Raw genomic sequence first — 21,082 nt, 5'->3', positions numbered from 1 at the left:
AGGCCTGAGGAGGAGCGTGTGTGTGTGTGTGCGTGCGTGTGTGCATGTGCTCCGCCTGTGGTTGCCTATAGAAATGAGGAGGGGGCCAGGTGGGCCCAGGGGGTGGGAGCAGCTGGCCCCTCGGGCATCCCTTATTGTTTCTGCCCTACCTGGTGGAGCCCCAGGGACCCTACAGCTGGGCCTGGATGCTGAGGAAAGAGCAGCGCTCCAGGTCCTGCCTTCTGGTTGGTCCTTCTGGAGGCTCCTGCCCTTTGGCATCCTTGAGAGGAATGCATGGAAGCATGTCTGGACTGAGGGTGGTCTCCTGAGGCTGTGTAACTTCTGTCACCACTGCCAGGGAGGGGCCACATGCTCTGTAACCGGTGGCTTACAAAGCCTCTCGCCAGGCAGCTACCAACACAACCGGGCCAGGCATTGCGGTGTCCACTCTAAGTGAGGTCCAAACCAGGCGCTCTGGGAATCCCAGGCACAGGGAGGAGACAGGCAGCGCCAAAGCAGCAAGGTTTGCAGCAGGAATTTTGGACTCCTTTCCTAGGACTGGCTGGTGATCAACAGGCTCTCTGGGGGCACAGGGAAAGTGCCAGACACAAGAAGTAGGGCCCCGTCAACTTCTTGTGTCTGGGGCCAGAGGGAGCCATCCTCAAGTCCTACTGCGCCACCTTTCCCCAACGCCATCCCTACCCTGACACAGCTCAGAGTTTCTGCCTGAGCACCTCAGCAGCAAACCTCAGTCCCTTTCCCAATGCCTGGAAGGCCCCGACACACTCCCTCTGCTGTGCTCCCCAGCCTTCTCAGCAAAGTGCCGTCTGCCTTCTCCTGGCATGGACCTGAGCATCTGTCTCATTCTCTCCCGTAGACCAGGGCCCCGTGAGCATCCCCCTCTGGATTCACAACACAGTGGGCCAGACTAGAACCGAGGTCACCTTTGGCTTCTCAGTCCAGAGCCACTCAGGAAACACATGGGCAGTGAAACTGAAACCACACTGGGGGCACTGGAGTGCCTCGGTCAGGGCTGAGAGCCAGGCGGTCTGCAGCTTCGAACTTGGGTCAAGACCATTTTGTGAGGAATCCTGGGCATCGGTTTTCTCACCTGTAAAATGGTCCGATATCCCCAGGGAACACCTGGCACACAGTAGTGTCATGGTATGCATGTTAGAGGCTGATACTCACTCCCTCTGCTAAGGAAAATGTTACAGGGGGAAGCACAAGGCCTGTGTTAGCCATCTGCTTGATAGGAACATGGGCCAGAACGGCCTTTATTGGTTACGAAGAGTACCTGCCATTTCTGTAAGAGGCAAATGCCATTGGCATTTTCCAAACCTGACCTGACATTTGGTTCCTGTTTCTCTCTCTGCCCACCACATGCAGGGAGTGAGTTTTCCGGGAGCCCCTACAGCCACCCTCAGTATCCCTCGTACAACGACTCCTGGAGGTTCCCCAACCCGGGGCTGCTCGGTGAGTACTGGTAGAACCCTGTGGGGCCCCAGGGCCATCAGCTGCCACATTAGGACTCTCTTTGGGCCAGGGTCCCTTGACAGCCTGCAGTCTGGTCCCTTAGGGTGGGTAGCTTGCGTCAGATATGTGCTAGCCAGGAGTTGTGATGGGAGCTTCAGACAGTAAACACCGCTCCAGCTCCACTCGAGCCCTCTTCCCTCCCCGAGATGTTTTGGCAGATAAGGGAAAATGGCAGAGAAGGGAAACAGAGAAAAAGAGGCATTGAAAGAAGGGGGGAAGTGTAGAAAAAGTGCCTGCCTGTGAGTAACATATTTCTTAAGAATCATTGAATCTTCTGGTGAGAAATCTCTAAGAGGCAGCAAGGAGGCCAACTTGGATTGATTAGTAGTGGCTACCTGTCTTGATAAGGACTCTGAGGCTTAGTGATTGATTAGTGATGTCTGCATGGACTTCAGTAGAGCCAACTCCATTGGGAAATTGAGTGCCCTGTGTCCAAAGGCCTTCCTCGTCCTGCCATTCTGAGCTCAGCTGGTGCCCCACCTCTACCCAGGCCTCAGACTGGCAGATTATCCATTGCTGGGGCCAGCCAGATAGGTGGGCCCCTACAAAGACCAAGCAAGCTAACTCAGCCCTCAAAAGGCCAAAAAGAGCTGACATGAAACCAGCTGGTGAGTGATAATGGGAGCTGGAGGTTCTGGAGCATTAAGCAGGGGGCCAGGGCTCACAGATGTCACTCACCACGTGGGGGCAGAGCTAGCCAATGAGCCTCAAGCAGCGGCACAGATCCTGCCCCAACACTTAGCCGAGGAATTCCCAGACAGTCAGGATGCGCCTTAGAGATCACCCAGGCTTGTCTGTCCAGCTTTGAAAAGCCAGGTTAAGTAGAACCTATTAATTCCTGGATCCTGGATTATTTTAGGACTGGGAAACAGACTTTGAAAAAGCAAGAACCTGATCCCTTTGGACTCTAATTGCCAGGTCATGGGTCTGTGATTAGAGGACTAGGGCATACACGTGACAGACACCATACCTTCCTGGCTGCCACCCATCGGTGAACTTGGGCCTCCAGCTGCCCAGAGCCTTCTGGCTGGTCATGCAAACCTTGTGGGTAGAATAAAGAATGATTACTACCAGTTACTACTCCTGGTCACTAAGCCTAGATTTCATTTTATAGATGACTGGGATCTTACTACTTTGGCCTCCTGTATGGGCTGATCTGTAGACTTCTTTTTTTGGTTTTGGTAAAAATCAATTCTAAGTATTGAACCATGTCTCCATTTACCTAATGCTTTTCCTGAAACAAGTGCTTGGAGAGGCCCTGGTTTCTGAGTTGACCTAGCTGTCAGTCTTAGGAGGCAAAGGCTAACCACAGTCTCCTTGAACCAGAGTCTTTCAGAGGGGTAGGGGCAGAGGGCTGGGTCTGGAGCCCAAGTGGATGGCAGGGGAGGCTCGTGCTAGGTGGCATCTGAGGCCTTCACTGCTCGCGCTGGAGGGCAAGCAGTTCACATGCCTGGGTGTTAGGCATGGGCTGTGTGTGCCTGGTAGGGAAAGATGAGGACTCTGTCTCAGGGAGCCTCCAGGCTGGGGCTGAGGGAGCCTCAGGCAAGGGTTGTCTGTGTAGGGAGGTGGTCAGTGCCTTAAGAGGGCCAGAGCCACTATGGAGAGGAGGAAGAACTAAAACTCCATCCATCTAAATGAGTACCAGCTCACTGTGTGGGCGCTGGGGAAGACTCTTCAGGTGGGTTACCTTATTTTATCATTTCAACAGCCCAAGGGAGTGCATACTATTATCTCTATTATACAGATCAAGACAGTGGGCTCAGAAAGGGTATATAATTTAGCCGCAGTCACACAGCCTGCAGGTGGCAGAGTGAGGACTCAAACTCCAGTTACCCTGACCCCGGAGCTTATATTCATAACCAGGGTATGGTGTGGTCCTCTTATTCTCCCTGACCAAAGAAGTCTGAACAGCACGACATCCAGGAAAAGAGGCCTTGTCCCTCCATAGGAAGCCTTGAGGGGCCTGAATACTCAGACCATGTATGTGATGAGAACAGCTCTGACCAATTTTTGAAAGCCAGGTTACTGTATTTATCTGTTAGGCTTTCAGTTGCAAATCACAGAATCCACTCTGGCTGGCTGAAGCAGAAAACCAATTTATTACGGGGTACTGGGGCTTCTAGAATCTCCAGGAGGACCAGACACAGGTGTAGGGGGACATGGTGGGGAACATCACCCAGCCACACTACCAGGGCTGGGGAGCCCTCCTGCTATGGCCAGTTGGCTCTTCGCCCTCTGCTGTTGCTCTGGCCGGGGTGTGGGAGAGCTCGGCCCTGCCGCCACTCCCACTTGGAGCTGGGTGCCTCTGCCATCTGCTCCTAGCAGATGAAGTCTCTTGGCCCATTCACTTCCTCCCAGTGCACCCTCACATGCCAGAGACTCTAATAGGCAGAGCCCAGGGGACACACTTGTGCCCTAGCAGCAAGCAGAATGGGAAAATGAGTTCATTCAAAGAGGCGGGCCTCATACCACAGGACACCCTGCAAACACAGGGAAAGTCAACACAACAGTGGGCAGATAGACATGAGAAATGGCCCCTGTACTTCCCAAGTCTGTAACCTGGGAAATCGTAGTCAGGCCATCCTCCGGTCTGGGCCTCAGTTGTCTCCGCTATAAAATGAGGATAATTGCCACTGGCGGCTTCGTTCAGGCAGGAGCTGAATCTGGAGCTCTCCTGAGGCCCACAGCCCTGAATAAGCAGTGATCCCACCTTCCAGAAGCACGGGGTTCACTGCACCATAGTCTTGCAAATAAGCTGCATGCCCATCACATCTGCCAGATTGTCCTCTACCCAGCCTGTCTTCAGGCCTTTAACTGAAAGCATCCCCCTGGACCAGAGAGGTAGACCGACTATTTATGGGGAAGGTACCAGGGTGGGGTGTGGGAAGCTGCTCTGAGGCTCCTTGGTGCGCCTGCTCGATCAGTGGGAGCTGCAGAAACAGGTGAGCCCCCCCCAACACGAACACACCTGTGTGCTCACAGCCTCACATGTACCACCTGTGCCCTGGCCAGCCTGGTTGTAGTCTCCTTCCCAGAAACCCCCAAAGCCAGGATGGGCAACACTGACCTAGTGAGGCTGGGCACTGAATTCTCAGGAGAACTCCCCTCCCCTCGAGCCCCCTCTGCAGGAGCCGCCAGCATGGTGCCCACACAAGGCCCAGCCAGGGCACAATGACGAGGCTGGGGGACGGGGCACAGAGGCAAGTGGGGTGGGGAAGAAAGCAGGGGTCAGTTAGGATTAGAATGGGTGTGCTTGGGGCCTGCTGTAAGGGGATGAGGGAGTGAGCAGGAACCTGGAATGACTGTGTCAAGAACAAACTGATAAAACTGAATTGGGAAAAATTCTAGATGGAGGTCTAATGGGCACTAGAAAGACACAGTGCTTCCTAAGGTGGTGGTTTCATTTCTCATGGTAAATGCAGGTATTTTTGATTTTGGAGGACAAGCTGGCCAAGAGATTAGGCTTTGGGAGGGGAATGAGTCAGAGCCAGGGGTGAGTGGTGGCCTGTGGGAAAAGGGAGGGTTGAGCCGGGTTCCTCCCAGGAGACTTACATTTGTTGCCCCTAGGAGAGCCCTTGGTGAAGGCAGTCCCTGCTGTTTTTCCACTCCTCTGCCCTGCCCAGGCCTGCAGGACCACCCCCCACCCTCGGGGGCACAGGCACGCACATTCCTCTCTAAGGCAGGATGTAGGGCTGACACCACAGATTCTCCATGGGGGACTGTCCTAATGCTGTCCCCAACCCCGAAGAGAAGACAGAGAAGACTGGCTGACAGGTGTCTCTGAGCCAGGGCTCCAACTAGGAAGGTAACAGAGGAGGCAGCAGGAAAAGCCATCTCTGGGAATACTTGGCATGGGATGGGTGTCTCTGCCTTCTAGATCAGCACGGAGAGGTATTTCCCTGTCACTGCTGCCTGAGCCGTACTCTCTCCCCAGGGGGGCAAAGGGAAGAAGCAGTCATTGGGACTGGGTTTGGAGGGCCAGTGGCAGGCGCTACAGTGCCTCCCCGCTCCTGCCCTCTAGATCATGTACGAGCTGTGTAATCTTGGGGAACGTACAGTCTCTCTGCCTCGGCTTCTTCATCTGCTACATGGGGACAACGCTAATCTCTACCTGATGGAATTGTTTTGGAAATGGAAAGAGTGAATGGCTCTAAGTGGCTTAGAAGAGTGTCGATTTCCAAAACATTTTCATATCCTTGTCTTGTGGTGTCCTCATATGACCCCATTATGACCTCCTTTTACAGAGGAGAAAACGGAGACTCAGATTTAAGCCACTTATTCAGGGTGATTCAGCCAAGAGTCCATGATTTGGTGCTCAGCTATGGTATCTGGGAGACTTACCAGAATTGGTTTGGATTTGGCTGGGATTTCAGAATAAACATGAGTCCACTCCCCCAGGGAATTAAGCAGATCACTATTCCCATGCATGGTCTGGGGGCCACCCGGGCCCTCACCATTGTCCACCTGGATAAACCCTGCCCCCCAGCAGTAGGTAGACAGACCATGGACTGCACCATGGTGGGAAGAGTCCTGGATGTGAGCTAGGCTATGGCACTGAGAGGCCCTGTGGCTTTGGGCATGTGGTTTTGTATGTTGAGCCTCGTGTCCTCACCTATAAAATGAGGCAATGGCCTGGCATCTCTAAGCTTTGTAGTTCTGAGAATCTGCTGGTCTCCCCGAGCCTCCCAGACTCTTTCATCCCTGGGGAGGAGTTTGGGCACAGCATAGGCTTCCTGGAGGCCTTGTCTGAAGCAGGTAGCCCCAGAATGAAGCCTGGAGACAGTGGAAGGAACCCAGCCTGGCCCTCACCCTGGCTCTGTCTGGAGGTCACAGGTAGGAGGGCCTCCACGGGGAGAGAGGACCCCATGGACTCCCATACCTCAGGCTCCCCATGTCTGTCTCTTCCTGTCCTCCAAACCCAGCCCAACCCACATCCTCCAGGAAATCTGACTCATCTTATATTCCTAGCCAGAATCATCTTGTATTCCCCAGAGCTCTAATCCCTCTGCTGACTCTGGACATTGGTCTGTGATGTTTGTGATTATTGCCCCTTATTGTCCCCAACAGAGCCAGAAAAGAAACGAGTAAATGGGCAGGGGTCTCTGCTATTGTCTGTTTACTGGGTGTTGCCGTGCCTTTACTCATCCGACCTGGCTGTGAGCACAGGCCACATGCCTAGCTACCAACCAGGGACTGAAGACAGACACAGGGAAGAGCCAGAACCCAGCGCCTGACCATGTGGGGTTCTCCATCCAAGGGCATCCCGGGGTGGGGGAAGCAGCAGTAAAAGAGATGGTTGGGGCCCAGGTCCAGGCTGCAGAGGAGGCTAAGCTCAGAAGGGCTTCAGGAAGGAGCACAGGAAGAGGCGAAGAGGCAGAGAGGCAAGGAGAGGAGGCTAATGAGCTAACTCGCCTGTCCTGGAGGCGGAGATGAGACAACATATGTGAAAAAGCAGTGCGAGGCCGAAGAAATGCTTCTCCACGGGTAGTTGCTATTAGCATGAGGGTTTCCTTGAGACCTGTGCGCAGTCTGAGCTCCCTGGGGTGTGGTCTGTGCACGGTGTGGGCTGGGAATCAGTGGTTGTTGGGGGGAAAGCCAGAGAGGTGGGCGGAGTCAGGTCACAAGGGAACCACAGGGAGAACTAAGAAGTGATGGCTTTTCACCCTCTAGGCCAGAAGTGGGCAAACTCGGCCAGACAGTAAACATTTGGGGCTTGGCAGAACATGTGACTTCAGCTGCAGCAGTCAGCTCGGCTGTGGTAGCAGGACAGCATCCACGGACAGCACAGAAACAAATGGGCAAGGCTGAGTTCCAGTAAACCGTTATTACCGAAACAGGCAGCAGGGAGGATTGGACCTGAGGGCCCCAGTCTGCCTCCCCCAGCTCTAGATGGGGAGGAGGCCTTGAAGTCTCCTAAGAGGAAGCAACCCTAATTAAGCTTGCAATCTGGGGAACAGACTGGGACAGAGACCTTGGTGGCCTGGGAGGAAGGGGAGGGGCCCCTGGTAGAAAGGGGACCCCAGGTATGGGGTTGCAGGCACAAGGTCAACCCTTGAACCTCCGTGCCCTCTTCTGTCTCCCCCAGGCTCCCCGTACTATTACAGCGCTGCGGCCCGAGGAGCTGCCCCACCTGCGGCCGCCACTGCCTACGACCGTCACTGACCCTCGGAGCCAGGCGGGCGCCAAGCACTTATAATACATATCACTGAGGGCGATAGCCTCTCAGCCCCTCCGAAGACAGCCAGAGGGGCCCAGTGAGACCATCCCCCAGCAATCCCCTCTCGCCTGAAACTCCCTCCCAACCTTCTCCTGCCAGGGAGCTGGGGTTCTATGGTAAGGCCATTGGACTTCTAGACACACGTCCATTTCTAAGAGTCAATCAGTGAGCTTCTCCCAACAGCAACCAGGTCTCTGCAAAGCCACAGACTATTCTGCAGACAACTGTAGCCCTAGCCTAGCCTGCCAGTCCCCAGCTGACTGACCATCCACCTGTCTTCCTGCCCCAGGCCTGGGAAGGAGAGCTTGCTTTTGTCACTTCAACAGCACCCGTGTAAATACCTTCTTGCTTTTTTGTGGGCCTGAGGGTCCAACTGAGCAGACTGCCCATCCATTATGCATCCAGTATTCCTGATGTGTCACAGGACGTCTTAGACCTGTGTGCAGAGCATCCCCTCTGTCCTGGCTGTCCCGTACAGGTGGGCTCGGAGTTGTCCTTGAGACTAAGGATGCCCACCTCTGGGCACAGCCTACTGCTCATTGCTACTTCTTTAACGTCTGGACTAAGAGGCTCATCGGGCTGGTTATGCTTCAAGCTTACCCCCTGAGATCCCTCCTCGGGAGAAACACACTGGAGAGATGCCCTGACTTCCTGATTCCGGTTTTTTTTTTTTTTTTTTTGGCCCCAGTGCAGTGTGAGCAGCTCTTTTCCATATCAAAGGACTCAAAGAGAACAAAGAACTGTCTGGGAGATTGAGTCCTCAGCTACAAAGTCTAAAGATACTGTCCAAGGTGCTGACTGCATTGTGGACTTGGAATCCTGGGGCTGGACAGGACCCAGAAGACCATAGTCCAAGGCAGGGACTCCCAAGCCCCTGGAACCACTGAACTGAACTGGGATGTATTTTCTGAGGCATGCCCAGGCTCAAATCACATTGGACACCCACCGTGGACCTTTCTCCCACCCTCCAGGATGCCAGAAAGTGGATTCCAGGCAAGCCTGTCCCTGGCACGTAGACAATAATTAACAAAAAAGACATTATTGCACTGAGGACCACAAACACCTACAGCAGTCAGCCAGAGGTTCCCAATTAGCCCCTCCCTGTCCCCGTTGAGCCTAGTATGCAGCTAGGAATAGAGGTGCTGGGGTAGGAGCAGATGCCTAACTTTGCACAGTGGGTATATACCTATTGATGCAAGGGGTGGTGATGGTCAGGGCCATGGCCAAGGACCCTGGGAACTTGGAGACCTCAGTGGATGCTGGAGTGGTCAGAAAAAACACTTGGGAAGATGTGGGGGACAGAGGAAGGCCTTTCAGGAGGGGATCAGGATAAGTAGTAAGGAAATGCTGTGTGAACTGGGAGTGGTTTTGAAATAGGAGTGCCAGGGGCCACCATCCCTTTGCCTGGAGCCTCAATTCCTTCAGTAGTCTTTCTTGCCAAGTCAGAACAACAAGATGAAGGCCCTGTCCCGATCTAGGCTTAATTACATAGATGAAAATAGACTTTGCCATTTCGTATGACAGGGTCTCTGATGTTTGCATGTCACCAAGTTGGCAAAGAGCTGGGGCAGTGCAGAGCCTGGGGTTACTGGGCCTGGGAGGTCTTGTCCTGGCCACACCACTTCTTTGCTGTGTGACCTCGGACTAGACCTTCCCCTTTGAGCCTCGGCTGACTTGGTACAGCTGGGTCACCTACAAGGCCTTTCTCCAGTTATCTCCTTGCCTTCCTCTTTCCCAGGGTGCTGGGGCTGTAGCTGGGCCATCCGGGGGCAGGTCTTCTACTTCTGAGCAAGCATAGGGGGTGGGCATCTATGTCCTACTAATATTTGGACCAAATGGGAAATAAGAACATGCAGAGGGATGGGAATCTGCCTTGAAAAGATCTAGTCCAGCTCCCCCCAGGGGAAACTGAGGCCCACTTTGGGGAAGCCTAGAACAATGCAGGGAAATAGAACAGATCCTTGGCTACTGCGTGTTTACTCCCCAACATCCTACAAGGTGGTGGGAGAGAAGAGGAAACCAGGGCTCAACAAGGTGGAGTCCCCAGGCAGTGACTGGCAGAGGTGGGGCTAAGATTCAGCCTCCTGACCCCTGGCACAAGGTGATCCCTCCATCCCTGGAGAGGGAAGTTGACAGCAAGGGCAGTGGGAAATCGTTCTGGGCCCACTGCCACAGATGGAAAGTCCTGAGCTATTAGTGACAAGGAGGCCCAACCACCCAGGGCAGAGGTGGAGCCAGGGCGCTCCCTGCAGGCACACCCACCCCCTTGGAACCTGCTGGGCAAAGAAGGGAGGTAGCTGTGGGCAGAGCCCACCTCCAGGAACAGGATGAACTAGCTCCAGCCTCCACCTGCCAGGCAAGGTAGGAGAAGGTACGATAGCTGGCCTCTCCTTTCCTCCTTCCCTCCCTCCTTCCCTCCTGCAGGAAGGGGTGGGCCCAGGGGTCTTCAGATCAGGCCTTTGGCCTTTTGTACCAACACCTTTGGTCCACATCCCCCCTTGTGGTCTCGGGCTATTGGGAAGTTGGCCTTCCCTGAACCAACTGCTTAAAGCAAACACTGTCCTTCCTCATCAAAGCCCAGCTGGTCCCCTTCTGTTCCTTCTCGTGCCCGGTGATGAGCTCCATCCATGCCTTTCCTATCTCCCCTGAGGCTCTGCTGGTCTTCAGATTGCATTTGTATTTATAAGACAACCCCTTGATTCCTGGGCTGCCGGGCAGAAGCACAAGAGCACAAGGATGCACATGCACGTTCTCACACAAGTACCTGCTCTCCCCAGCCCACACGCTGCCTGGTGGAACTGCCTGGGAGCTTAGAGAGAAAGGTTCCAAAGGACACAAGCTGTTGAGTAAATGCCAGAGAACTGTGAATGGAAAACAAGGCCAGGGCTTTCACCAGCACTGTGGCTGGAGGCCTGGGGTTCTCCTCCACAGGTCTTCAGCCCTATGTTCCAGCTCTGACTTTCAGAAAGGACCCTGTGGATTTTATTAAAAAAAAAAAAGTTTCATACCATTAGTCTAGCTCCAGCCTTGGAAAATCTGAGGACATATCAAATCCAGCCTCCCTTTCCCAAGGCGCCTTAGTTAGGGTTAGCCCTTTCATAACTCACATTTGTATGGTGCTTTGCAATCCTTGACCATTCCCTGGGGCAAAGATCACAATACGCACTCTAGAGATGGGAAAACTGAGATTTGGGGCTTCCATGGCAAGACAGAAGTGAGGTGAATTCTCAGATCTCTGGGCCTCATTCTCTCTCCACAGAAATTGTGCTCTTGTCATGGGAGCATATGGCTTAGACATACCTTTCAATCCCTAGAAACCCCCTATACCCACAATGAGGAAAGAAAGAACAGAGACCTAGAGGCTGGCCTGACCAAATGGCCTAAGGCTTGGTGGCTTTGCTGGTCTACCATGGTTTCCATTTAACACCAAACCTGCAAAGTCTTTGCCCAGATTCCTTCACTTCAGTGCTCCTGAGGCTTCATTCACGTTTCTTCCCTGCTGGGTCCTGAGACTTTGAGGGGATCAGAGCACATCCAAGACCACACCATTGGCCCTGGTGGGGCCTGCACATGGGCCTGCCTCTGATTCCCAGGGTCTCAGGTTCCAGGGGTTACAAGATGTCCCCTCACCGTGGCTCCGACTTCAGACCTGTCTGTGACACCATGTAAGCATTCCCCAGGCAGGCCCTGATGGCGGCCACAGGCCTGGGAAACACAGACTGCAGTCTCCAGGCCCCTGAACTGCTGCTTCCCCAGTCAGGCAGGTAGAGTCATCTTGCCACTCAGGCAGGGACTGAGGAGGCATGGGGGGTAGGACGGACCTGGCCCCATCCAGGGGCATTCAAAGGTGGAAACTTTTTAAATCCTTTTTCAACCAAAAGAACAGGTTTGTGGGTCATGTTTGATCCACTGGCTCCTAGCTCGTGACCCAATAATTTTTGTCCAGGGCTACATTTCTTCTTCACCTCCTGCCTTTCACTGAAGACGGGAGCCCAGCAAGACGGGAGCCCAGCTTGTCAGGCCAGTCACTGTCGCGGACGGGCCTCCCCAGTCCCTACCCCTCCCTCCTCACCCTGGGCTCTTGCAGACTGTTTGGGCTTTGAAGGTGGGTTGGACAGAACAGTTGGGAGTGGTGGGAGTGGATGGACTGATGGCTTTGAGAGGGGTCTTTCCTGTGGGGGGTGGGGTGGGAGGAAAGTGCCCCAGATGTGGCCACAGGGCACTGAGGGGTAAAATCCCTTTATGAGAAGTCATAGCCCAGAGCAACTGCCCTACCTTTGGGAGCCTCTGGTACCAGCTTCTCTCCTTCTGGATGACATTTCAGCTAGATTTTAGCTCCAAGCCATGGGGAGCAAATCTTAAAAACAAACCAAGCACTCCTGACAAACACCTAGAAACAAGACACGTCTGAGACACAGCTGCCCCAAGGGTAGAGAGAAAGCCAGGCCCCTGGATCGGCCAGGCCCAAGCTAGAGCGGATGGACACCCACAGGGCTCTGGGCTATACCAGCTCCTGCGAGGCCCCGCTAAGAAGCTGGCTTTGCGGCCGTGGCCCTGTCACCCATCTAGGAGCCTGCCTTTGATGGTTTCCAGGCACGCACATCGGTGCTCCTGGAGAATTTATTCCTTTAGTTCTTTTGGCCTCGGAGAGGTCCAAGGCAAGTACATTTCTTAAAAGGTAACAAAACATAATCGGAAAGTTGGACAGTCAGGCCATGACTCCTAGCCCCACCTCCCAGCAGCCCCTTCAGCCCCTTGTCCCCTGCCAGACCCCTTACCTCAGGATTCCCTCTTGCATATTCATGGTGGAGCCACAGTGCTGATCTGCACTTCCCCACTGTCAGCTTGCCGCTGCATCTCCAGAGTGGCGGCCAGGTCCCGAGGGGCTGCCAGAGAGGACTGGAAGCAAGTCCCCGGCCTGCCCGCTCTCCTAGGAGGGGTATGCAGCTTCTGGGATGTGGGCTGCTTGCCAGGAGCAGCCAGGCACCAGACTTTCTTTCCTTTGCTGTGATTTCTCGACACGGGGTCCCATTCCTGGGCCACCCCCCACTCCAGGATCCAAGGAGACCTCAGGGTCACGTCCCTGCCAATCTAGAGTTTCAGTCCATCTGTTCCCAGGGATCCCATTTAGCCCAAGTCTGAGCTGGGGGTAAATGTAACCACCACGTAGTAAGTCTAGATATGCTCCTTCCTATATCTTAGACCTCTGAGCAGCACAAGGAGAAAACACAACTCTTTATTTACTGAGGAAATCGTAACGAATTCTAAAACAGTCCATCTCAGGTAGTACATTTGGCGTGTGGGCAGGACAAGGCAGGCAGGAATTCCACCTTTCAGCTCTAGACAGTTCTGAGCATGGCTGGGGAAAGAAGTGTGTGCAACAGCAGGGGGCGGGTTAGATGGGGAGTCAGGCACCCCCTCGCCCGGCTCTTAAGGCCTGGCTGCAAGAGGTCAAGCTGAGCCTCACTCACCCCAACCACAGGCCCACCCATTCCTACAACAATGGCCATGGGGCCACCCGCATCCCCAAAATCACCACGCATAAGGCCATGTCCCTCATCTTCTCTAAAAGCACCATTAAGAACAAGTGATTTTGGATGATGGATTTTTGATTTACAAATGGTGCATTTCCCTTGGAGTGGAACAGAAAGGAAACCACTTAATGGCTCCCTTATTTTCAAGCATGAATACATTTTAATGAAACTATTTTATTGTATTTGAGGAAATGGAGAGTTGAACATTCCAACCAATCAATAGCCAATTAATTGCTATAAAGCTAAAAATAAATAAGTCCTGAGTCTTTCTGAAATGCCCTGCAAAACTCAGAGCCTCCGGATCAGGCCCTCCCCTCCATATGTGCGCATGTGAGTGTGCACACGCACACGCACACCCGTGCATCTCAGACACTTGAAACTCAGACCTGGTGCTGAGTCTCCTCATGCCAATTCTTGCCTGCTCTCCTTGCCTTTGGTCAGAGATGGTGAGCAGATCTGGCAGCAGCCTATCCTGGGGCTCAGGATGAGGCATGCCCATCCCCTGGCCCCACGCTACCAGATCAATGGGGGGGTAGAGTGGGCAGTGGAGGCCCCCTGGTTGCCCCCACCCCACCCCCCGCCGCTGGACCTCCAAGTCTGGGCCGAGGGTGGAAATCTGATTTGGGTTTTGCCCTGACTCTTGCTGACAGATGCTGCCCTGGTTGTTCACCCTCTAGTGGCCTTTGGACATTGAGTATTTATAGAAATAAATGCAGATTACATTGCAAGTGGAACTCTTTGCCAGGAAGACACATGGATTTAGCTTCTCATTCTTTGAGACAGTTGACTTTGTCTTAGGGTCTGACCTTCCAGCATCAAAGAAATACATATCTACTGTATCCGCCAAAGTTTGTGATGCCTGCATAGACGCTACTTGTTAAAAAAAAAAAAAAGTACAAAAAAAAGTACAAAGCCCCCCACAATTGAATTGCCTTTGAAAGTGGGAGACGATCTGTCTCCAACAGATTGAAAAAAAAAAATGCTTCTTAAAAATGTGTATGTTTTGTATTCTTTTTTTCTAGTAGAAAATAACTGACTTGAAATATTGGTGGTTTTTTTTCTTAGTGACGTGTGTTGCTTTTGTGTGTAATAATATTTGAATGTAATTACAGCAGTGCCAATTTGCCAAAGATGTCGGACATATTTTTCTTTTGTTGGGAGGAGGGCAGGGGCTGGGGGTGGGACTTGGGAGAAAACAGGGGTGGGGTTTTGGTTTTTTACTTTTTTTTTCCTCGTCAAACCTGAAATTTGTGGTTTTATTCTAAGTTAAATGGTTTATTGCAACACTTTTATTTTAGATTAGTTGGAGAAACTTGCAATAAGATTGGCGTAGTTTTAATATCTGTGTGTCTTTTCATGAGTGACTGTTACTTGTGAAGAATTGATTTTATGTAACCTTTATGTGAGATAATTATTTGTAAATATTTGCCATAATTTTATTGGTTCCTAAAATAAAAGTAATTTTTTAAGTTCAGAAAAAGAATTTGATTTCGTTTGTCTTTACAACTTCATAGATGGTTTTTGACAACTTTGACAGAGCCACGTGGGGCCATGGGGAATTTTTCTGGCTCTCCTGATGGAATTAAGGTCAGACAAATCCATGTACCTATAGCAGCGTGGAGTGGTGTTGGACCCTGGCCTGGGCAGAGCAGGAAGGGCCCTGGGCGGGCAAGCTGGCAGCCTGTGGGGCTGGCTGGAGCCCCGCCCTGGAGGGGACACCTAGGTCTGACACTCAGTGGCTGGAGAACCTTGGCGAGTTCTGTCCCTCCACTTCATTTGCTCCTAAACAGTAACACCCACCTTGTTTATTCATTCAACAAATAATGTTTAAGCAGGTCCTCTGTCCCCAGCACTGGGGACACAGCAGTGAACAGGGCTACCAAGGACCCTAGTGACACGAAACTCACAATCTAGTTGGTTCTTGTGAGGTAACGTTAACACACACTGAATGTGTGTTTAGTGATGGTGTGCACACGCACACGTGCTCTTAACCTGGATCTTAAAACTGCTTGAAATAAAAAATGTCTGGGTGTTACCCACACACCTCTAACATGCAGGCTTTGCTCAGGAGACCAGGAGACCTTGTCTTGGGCTCCAAAGCCACAGGCCCGACCCAGCGAAGGCTCGGAACCTGAGAATCCACAGTCCTTCTGTGGAAGGTGCCCTGTCCCTACACCTGCAAAGCAGAGCCATTCTGAGTGCACGGGAGCCCAGGAGTGGCTTTCCATCAGGGGCAGTTGCAGAGCTGAGCCCTGCCCCTGCTGGGCGGTGTCAGTCTGCAAGGGCAGGCAGGGACCGCTGCGCCCCTTGGCACAGTGTGTGCGACGCAGTAATTGCCAGAGATGGAGTGGGTGAGTGACCGCGTGGGGGCCGTGGGCTGCGACTCATTCATATTTAATAAAGCCGGCCATGCAGCCTCCATTCATTTTGGCAATGGATGGTGACGAAGGTGATTCCTGAGGGAGAGAGACGTGCTGGTGCAGCGGAGCGCTGGCCCAGCGCCTTTCTTCCCCAGGCTCATGGCTTAGAGGCACGAACTTCAAGGAGAAGTGGCAGCATTTTGGAACTGAAAATGGGACCATCTGGTGAGGCAGAGCAGACATCGCCGTCCCTGATGCCCTCGTTTCCAGCTCCCTGATGCCCTCGTTCCCAGCCTGCCCTCCTTGGGTGTGGGCCACTCAGTATCTGCCATAGCCCGGGTGTGAATGGAGGCAGAAGGGAGGTCGACGCAAGGCCTCCAGCAAGAGGGGTGGAAATGCCAGCCTGGAATCCGCTCTAGCAGCCTCTGGCACCTCCAACCTCAGTGACTGTCACAAAGAGGATGAGAGGGACATACCTGAGGTCTGCTATAGGAGACTTTAACCTTAGGCCCATCCTTCACTCAAACGCCTGCTGGAACCAGGCCCAGTGCTAGGTGCTGGGTGCGGTGGTGATCTGTGGGGGAATGAGGCTGCCGTAGAGCTGTGAAAAAGGCAGGACAAAGATTCCTAAGAGCCTGGGTTGGGTGGTCAGTTTGCTGATGTAAGCAGTCTCTTAACTTCTAGAAGCCTTGGTTTTTTTCATCCATACAATGGGTATAAACCTTATAACATTTATTTCAATGATCTTGTGAGGAATACATGCACTGTGGGAGTTTTTTTCCCCAAATGGCCAATATGAGTTTTGCCAAGAGATCTTCTCAGCTGTAAGAAGCCAAAATTTTACATCCAAAGGTCAAACTCTAGTTGGAAACTTCTCTGAGCCAGGCTCAGTACTGAATGCATGACGAGGGTTGCCATAGCCTAATATGTCTCAGGAAAATTCATATATGGCAACTTAATCCCCAACGTGATGGTATTTAGGAGGAGAGAACTTTGGGAGGAGATTAGGTCTTGAGGTGGAACACTCGCAAATGGTCTTATAAGAGACCCTGGGGAGTTTCCTTATCCCTCTACCATATGGGAACATAGGAGACAGGCCTTAGGTAGAAACCAAATCTGCCGATGCCCTGACCTTGGACCCCAGCTTCCAGAACTGTGAGAAATAAACGTTTGTTGTTCAAGCCACCTAATCTATGGTATTTTTGTCATAGCAGCTGGAAAGGAGTGAGACAAAGGTAGAATGCAGAAATGAACCATCAAGGAGCCTACCAAAGCCCCAAGAAGATCTTTACCTCACACCTTCCACTCAGATAAGCCCCTGGTGGATTAAACAGTTTTTTTTTTTTTCTTTTAAGCAGGCGCCATGCCCAATGTGGGGCTTGAACTCAGAACCCTGAGATCAAGAATCTCATACTCTACCAACTGAGCCAGGGAGGCGCCCCTAAGAGGTTACTTTTTCAATTTTTAATAAAACTAGTGGTGTTTATAGATGAATATATTCACACCTCTATATGGAATGTGACTTTGTAAGCTTAAAGATATGGAATAGCCTCAAAGGAAAAGATAGAATTTTGACTGCTTAATTTTTTTTAAACTTTAAATGTACAAAAAAAAATAAAGTTAACAATAACAAAAATGGACAAATAATGTGGAAAAATAAACCCATGAAACATGAAGAGGTGCACTGCCTTAATATGTGAAGATTTTGTATGCAACGATATGCAAAATACTACTGTCCCCATTAAAGAAATGCATAAAGAACGTGCATGACCACTCACACATGAAGACATACGAAATACAAGTGCAACCTGAGATTAAAAACAACAGGAGTCAGTTTCACAACCATCTCTTTTTAAAATACCCCATTCTGGTGAGGGTATGAAGCAACGGCCACTCCTCTAGGCTGCCGCCAGCTGGGCGGTCTGACCACCCGAGGCCCCAGGGACACCTGGAGGAGCAGGTACTCTGAAGCAATGGTTCAGGGATCCTGCACCCACGCCTGCACACCCCCAGGTCTGTGGTTTTCCCACTGGCCTGGATGCTTGCAGCCACAGGATGGCATCGACAGCCCAGGTCAAGTGAGAAACATGGTGTCTTGAGCCCAGCACTGTCATCAGGAAGGGCACGCAAGCGGCAGAGTTTCCCACATTATCCACAAACATGTGTAAATATCACGACGGCTCGTAATGTAACCAGGAAAATCACTTCCCATTGTTTCCCCTTCAGTGATATTTTCTGCTTGGCTGAGTTTGCTTAGCACACTGGAAAGGCCAACTCATCAGTTCTTGTTGTTAATCAAGAGCAGTAATTGTCCGAGTTCAAAGCCTCCTGACTTAGAGTCTGCTGAATAGGATAACAAGTTCCAAAAATGCTAAGTAGTAGTTTCTATAAATGGGACTTTTTAATAGGAAAGGCCCCTGAAGAGGGTTTGGGGAAAAAACCTTTCTGTGAAATGGAATTCAAACATTGTGCAGACTTTATAGAGCATGGCAGATAAATGTCTAAAACTCCTAGAAGGTTCTAAAAGCAGGGACAATGAAGACACAGACTAATTTCCTCATTTCCTCTGTGAACTTGTGTATTGGTTAAGGCAATGCCAGCTGATGTAACAAACATACCCCATAACTTAAATGTCTAAACACAAAAGAATATGTCTTTTGCTCAAATAATTGTTAAATGTGGGCATTCCTGGTCGGCAGGCAGCATTCTACAAAGTGACTCAGGGATCTTGGTCCCTTTTATCATTTGGCTCTGCCAGCTTCAACTTGAAGCCTCCAAAGTTATCTTGCTTGTTTGCATCAAGCCTGCAAAAAAGGCACAAATGCGGAGGATCAGCCTTGAGAGGATTTCATGGGCAGGGCTGGAAATGGCAGACATCATTTTCACTCACATGCTATTAGCCAGAACTCAATCTCGTGGCCACGGGCCGAGAGATTTAGTCTACCTGCATGCTGAAGAGAAAGAGGAAATGGGTCTGGGGATAGCTAGCCAAGCTGGAACTTTACAACACCATGAATGGTGAAGAATTTCAGTCTCAGCTTTATTCAGTTCTTTCCTACCCAACTCTGGGGCAGTGAAGGACAAATAGGCTGAAGCTGAAGAATGGCACGAGTTCTGCCCTCCCTGCTCCTCACTCCTGCCCTCCCCTCAGTTGAATTCAACCTGATACCAGGCTGGTGAACAAGTACATTCCTGGCTCGGAGGAACTGAAGGAGTCCCACAGCTTATCATCTGCAGCTTTGCTCCTGGTCCACTCTGATCTTCTGTCCTGCTTCTAAATATAAGACTCTTTGGGTTGAGTTTTGATCAATAATACCTCTTAGCATTTATTGAGCACTGTTTACCAGCTTCTGAGACTTGATGGAACTTTTCCTGCTGTCCCAGAACTGCACAGCCAAGACCCAAAGTTGAAACCGGCAGTTCTTGGAGTCTCTAAGAGTTGGGTCCTGTCACCTTCTGCAGTGCTACCTGAGAGATGACAATTCAGAGAACAGACCTGACCACCCAGTGACTCCCCCTGCCTTCACCCATCCACCTTAAATATAAGAAGACTGAGAGAAAAAGGTGGTCAGCTTGGGCAAAATGCAAGTTCAGAAGTCCCGAGGGCAGAGCTATTGCTTCTTGTCTCCAAAGCTAAGGGAAGGTGGCTTTAAGAGCAAGAAGGGAAGACTGGGATTTCACTCCTGTATGGCCTGCAGATTTGATGACCTGTCCTTGTGTTTACTAAAGCAGGCAAAGGAGACCAGGCAGAAACACGGGTAAGCCCTATGGGTTGTGGGGCACCAGAGTTGCATACCACCTTTACACCATCCTGCTAGAACCCCACCCCAAAGACCCTTCCCCCTGGTGAGACAACTGAAAGCTAAAGGCTATGCGGTGGTAACAGTAGTCTTTGGTGGGGCTGGGGGACAGAGAAGACGCAGAGGAAGATTTCCCACAGCCAGAAACAGTGTGCAGGAGTTGGGGAGGGGAGGCACATGGGATTACCACACAAAGGTAAAGGTAAGGAGACTCTGCGGATGTTATGAAAGTCCCTAATCAGTTGACTTTAAGTTAATCAAAGGGGAGATTGCCCTGGCGAGCCTGACATAAGCAGATGATTTCTTTAAGACTATCTAGAGGTCAGAGAAGTAGATGCCCTGCTTTTTTTGGCCTTGAAGATGCAGAGAGTCATGTTGTAGAGAGGGCCATGTGGCAGGGAATGGTGAGCAGCCTCTAGGGGCTGAGGGTGTCGGTTGTATAACCACAAAGAGCAAATTCTGCCAACAATCAGTGTACTTGGAAAAGGACCCCAAGCCTTAAATGAAATTGAAGCCCCAGCCAATACTGGATTTCAGTCTTGGGAGACCTCAAGGAGAGGACCAAGCTAAGTCACGCCAAACTCCTGACCCGCAGAAACTGGGATATAAGAAGATTCTGTGGTTTTAAGCCACTGAGTTTGTGGTTATTTGTTATGCAGCAATAGAGAACCAATACAGTTTCTCTTTAGGCTATGGAACCAGAGAAAGATCTAGTCTACTCAGAGGGATGAGGGTAGACTATCAGCTTTGAGCTATGTTTGAGACTAATGTTTCAAAAAGAACAGAGTATTAAGTTCCAGAATGAAACAGCTTTGGTTTACGAGAAATCATTTGTATTATCTAGTAAATGATGGTATTTACTAGAAAGTTCTAAAATGGGACCGTGAGGTCAATAAAGATCCTGCTGCCCTACCAGAAAAGGGAGAGGATAGTTGTTTTGGTTTTGTTTTTTTAAGATTTTATTTATTTATCAGAGAGGGTGGGGAGAGAGAGCGAACACAGGCAGACAGAATGGCAGGCAGAGGCAGAGGGAGAAGCAGGCTCCCCGCTGAGCAAGGAGCCCGATGTGGGACTCAATCCCAGGACGCTGGGATCATGACCTGAGCCGAAGGCAGCTGCTTAACCAACTGAGCCACCCAGGCGTCCCCGAAGGCAGAGGTTTTAACCCACTGAGCTACCCAGGTGCTCCGGGAGATGATAGTTCTATATAGCACAGCTGGGGGAGCTGGGAAAGAGTTAAATCATGTTTATAACTCATAGAGTTGTGCCTCCTTAATAAATTGATTCCACATGCATTATCTCATGAACTCCTTACGACATTAACCCAGTGAGATAAGTGCACTTATTACCATCCTTTTACAGGTAAGGAAGGTAAGGCAAGGAGAGCTCAGATATCTTGCCCCAGCTCACACAGCTGGTGAACAGCAGGGTCAAGACACAAAGCCAGGCTGTGTGACCCCAGAGCAGTCTTTAGAGTCCCTGCACTCTGCAGTGGGCTGAGCTTGTGAGTACTTAATGCCCTGAACCAGAAACAGTGAAGTCCTCATGGAGATGCCAAGAGGATTTTCTTCTTCCTCATAAGAGAAGCACTGGCTGGGTGGTACCTTCAGGCACAGTTCCCAGAGTTCCCTTCCCCTATCGTGCCTCACCTCGACA

General features: G+C 51.3%; 1 protein-coding gene across 6 annotated transcripts in view; it reads left to right on the top strand.

The window, feature by feature from the left end:
- PAX5 (paired box 5) overlaps positions 1-14,746 on the top strand; it is a 200,929-nt gene extending 186,183 nt beyond the window's left edge. For all 6 annotated transcript variants that reach the window (XM_082694881.1, XM_082694879.1, XM_082694884.1 and 3 more), the window contains 2 exons: positions 1,369-1,455; positions 7,601-14,746. In XM_082694881.1, the coding sequence (XP_082551007.1) occupies positions 1,369-1,455; positions 7,601-7,677 (164 nt within the window). In that variant the 3' untranslated portion in view covers positions 7,678-14,746. The remainder of the gene's footprint in view (positions 1-1,368; positions 1,456-7,600) is intronic.
- Positions 14,747-21,082: the final 6,336 nt, after the last annotated feature.

Source organism: Mustela nivalis, assembly GCF_964662115.1.
Source record: "Mustela nivalis genome assembly, chromosome: 13".
Taxonomy (NCBI): domain Eukaryota; kingdom Metazoa; phylum Chordata; class Mammalia; order Carnivora; family Mustelidae; genus Mustela; species Mustela nivalis.
This window is presented reverse-complemented; position numbering and strand designations above follow the sequence as displayed.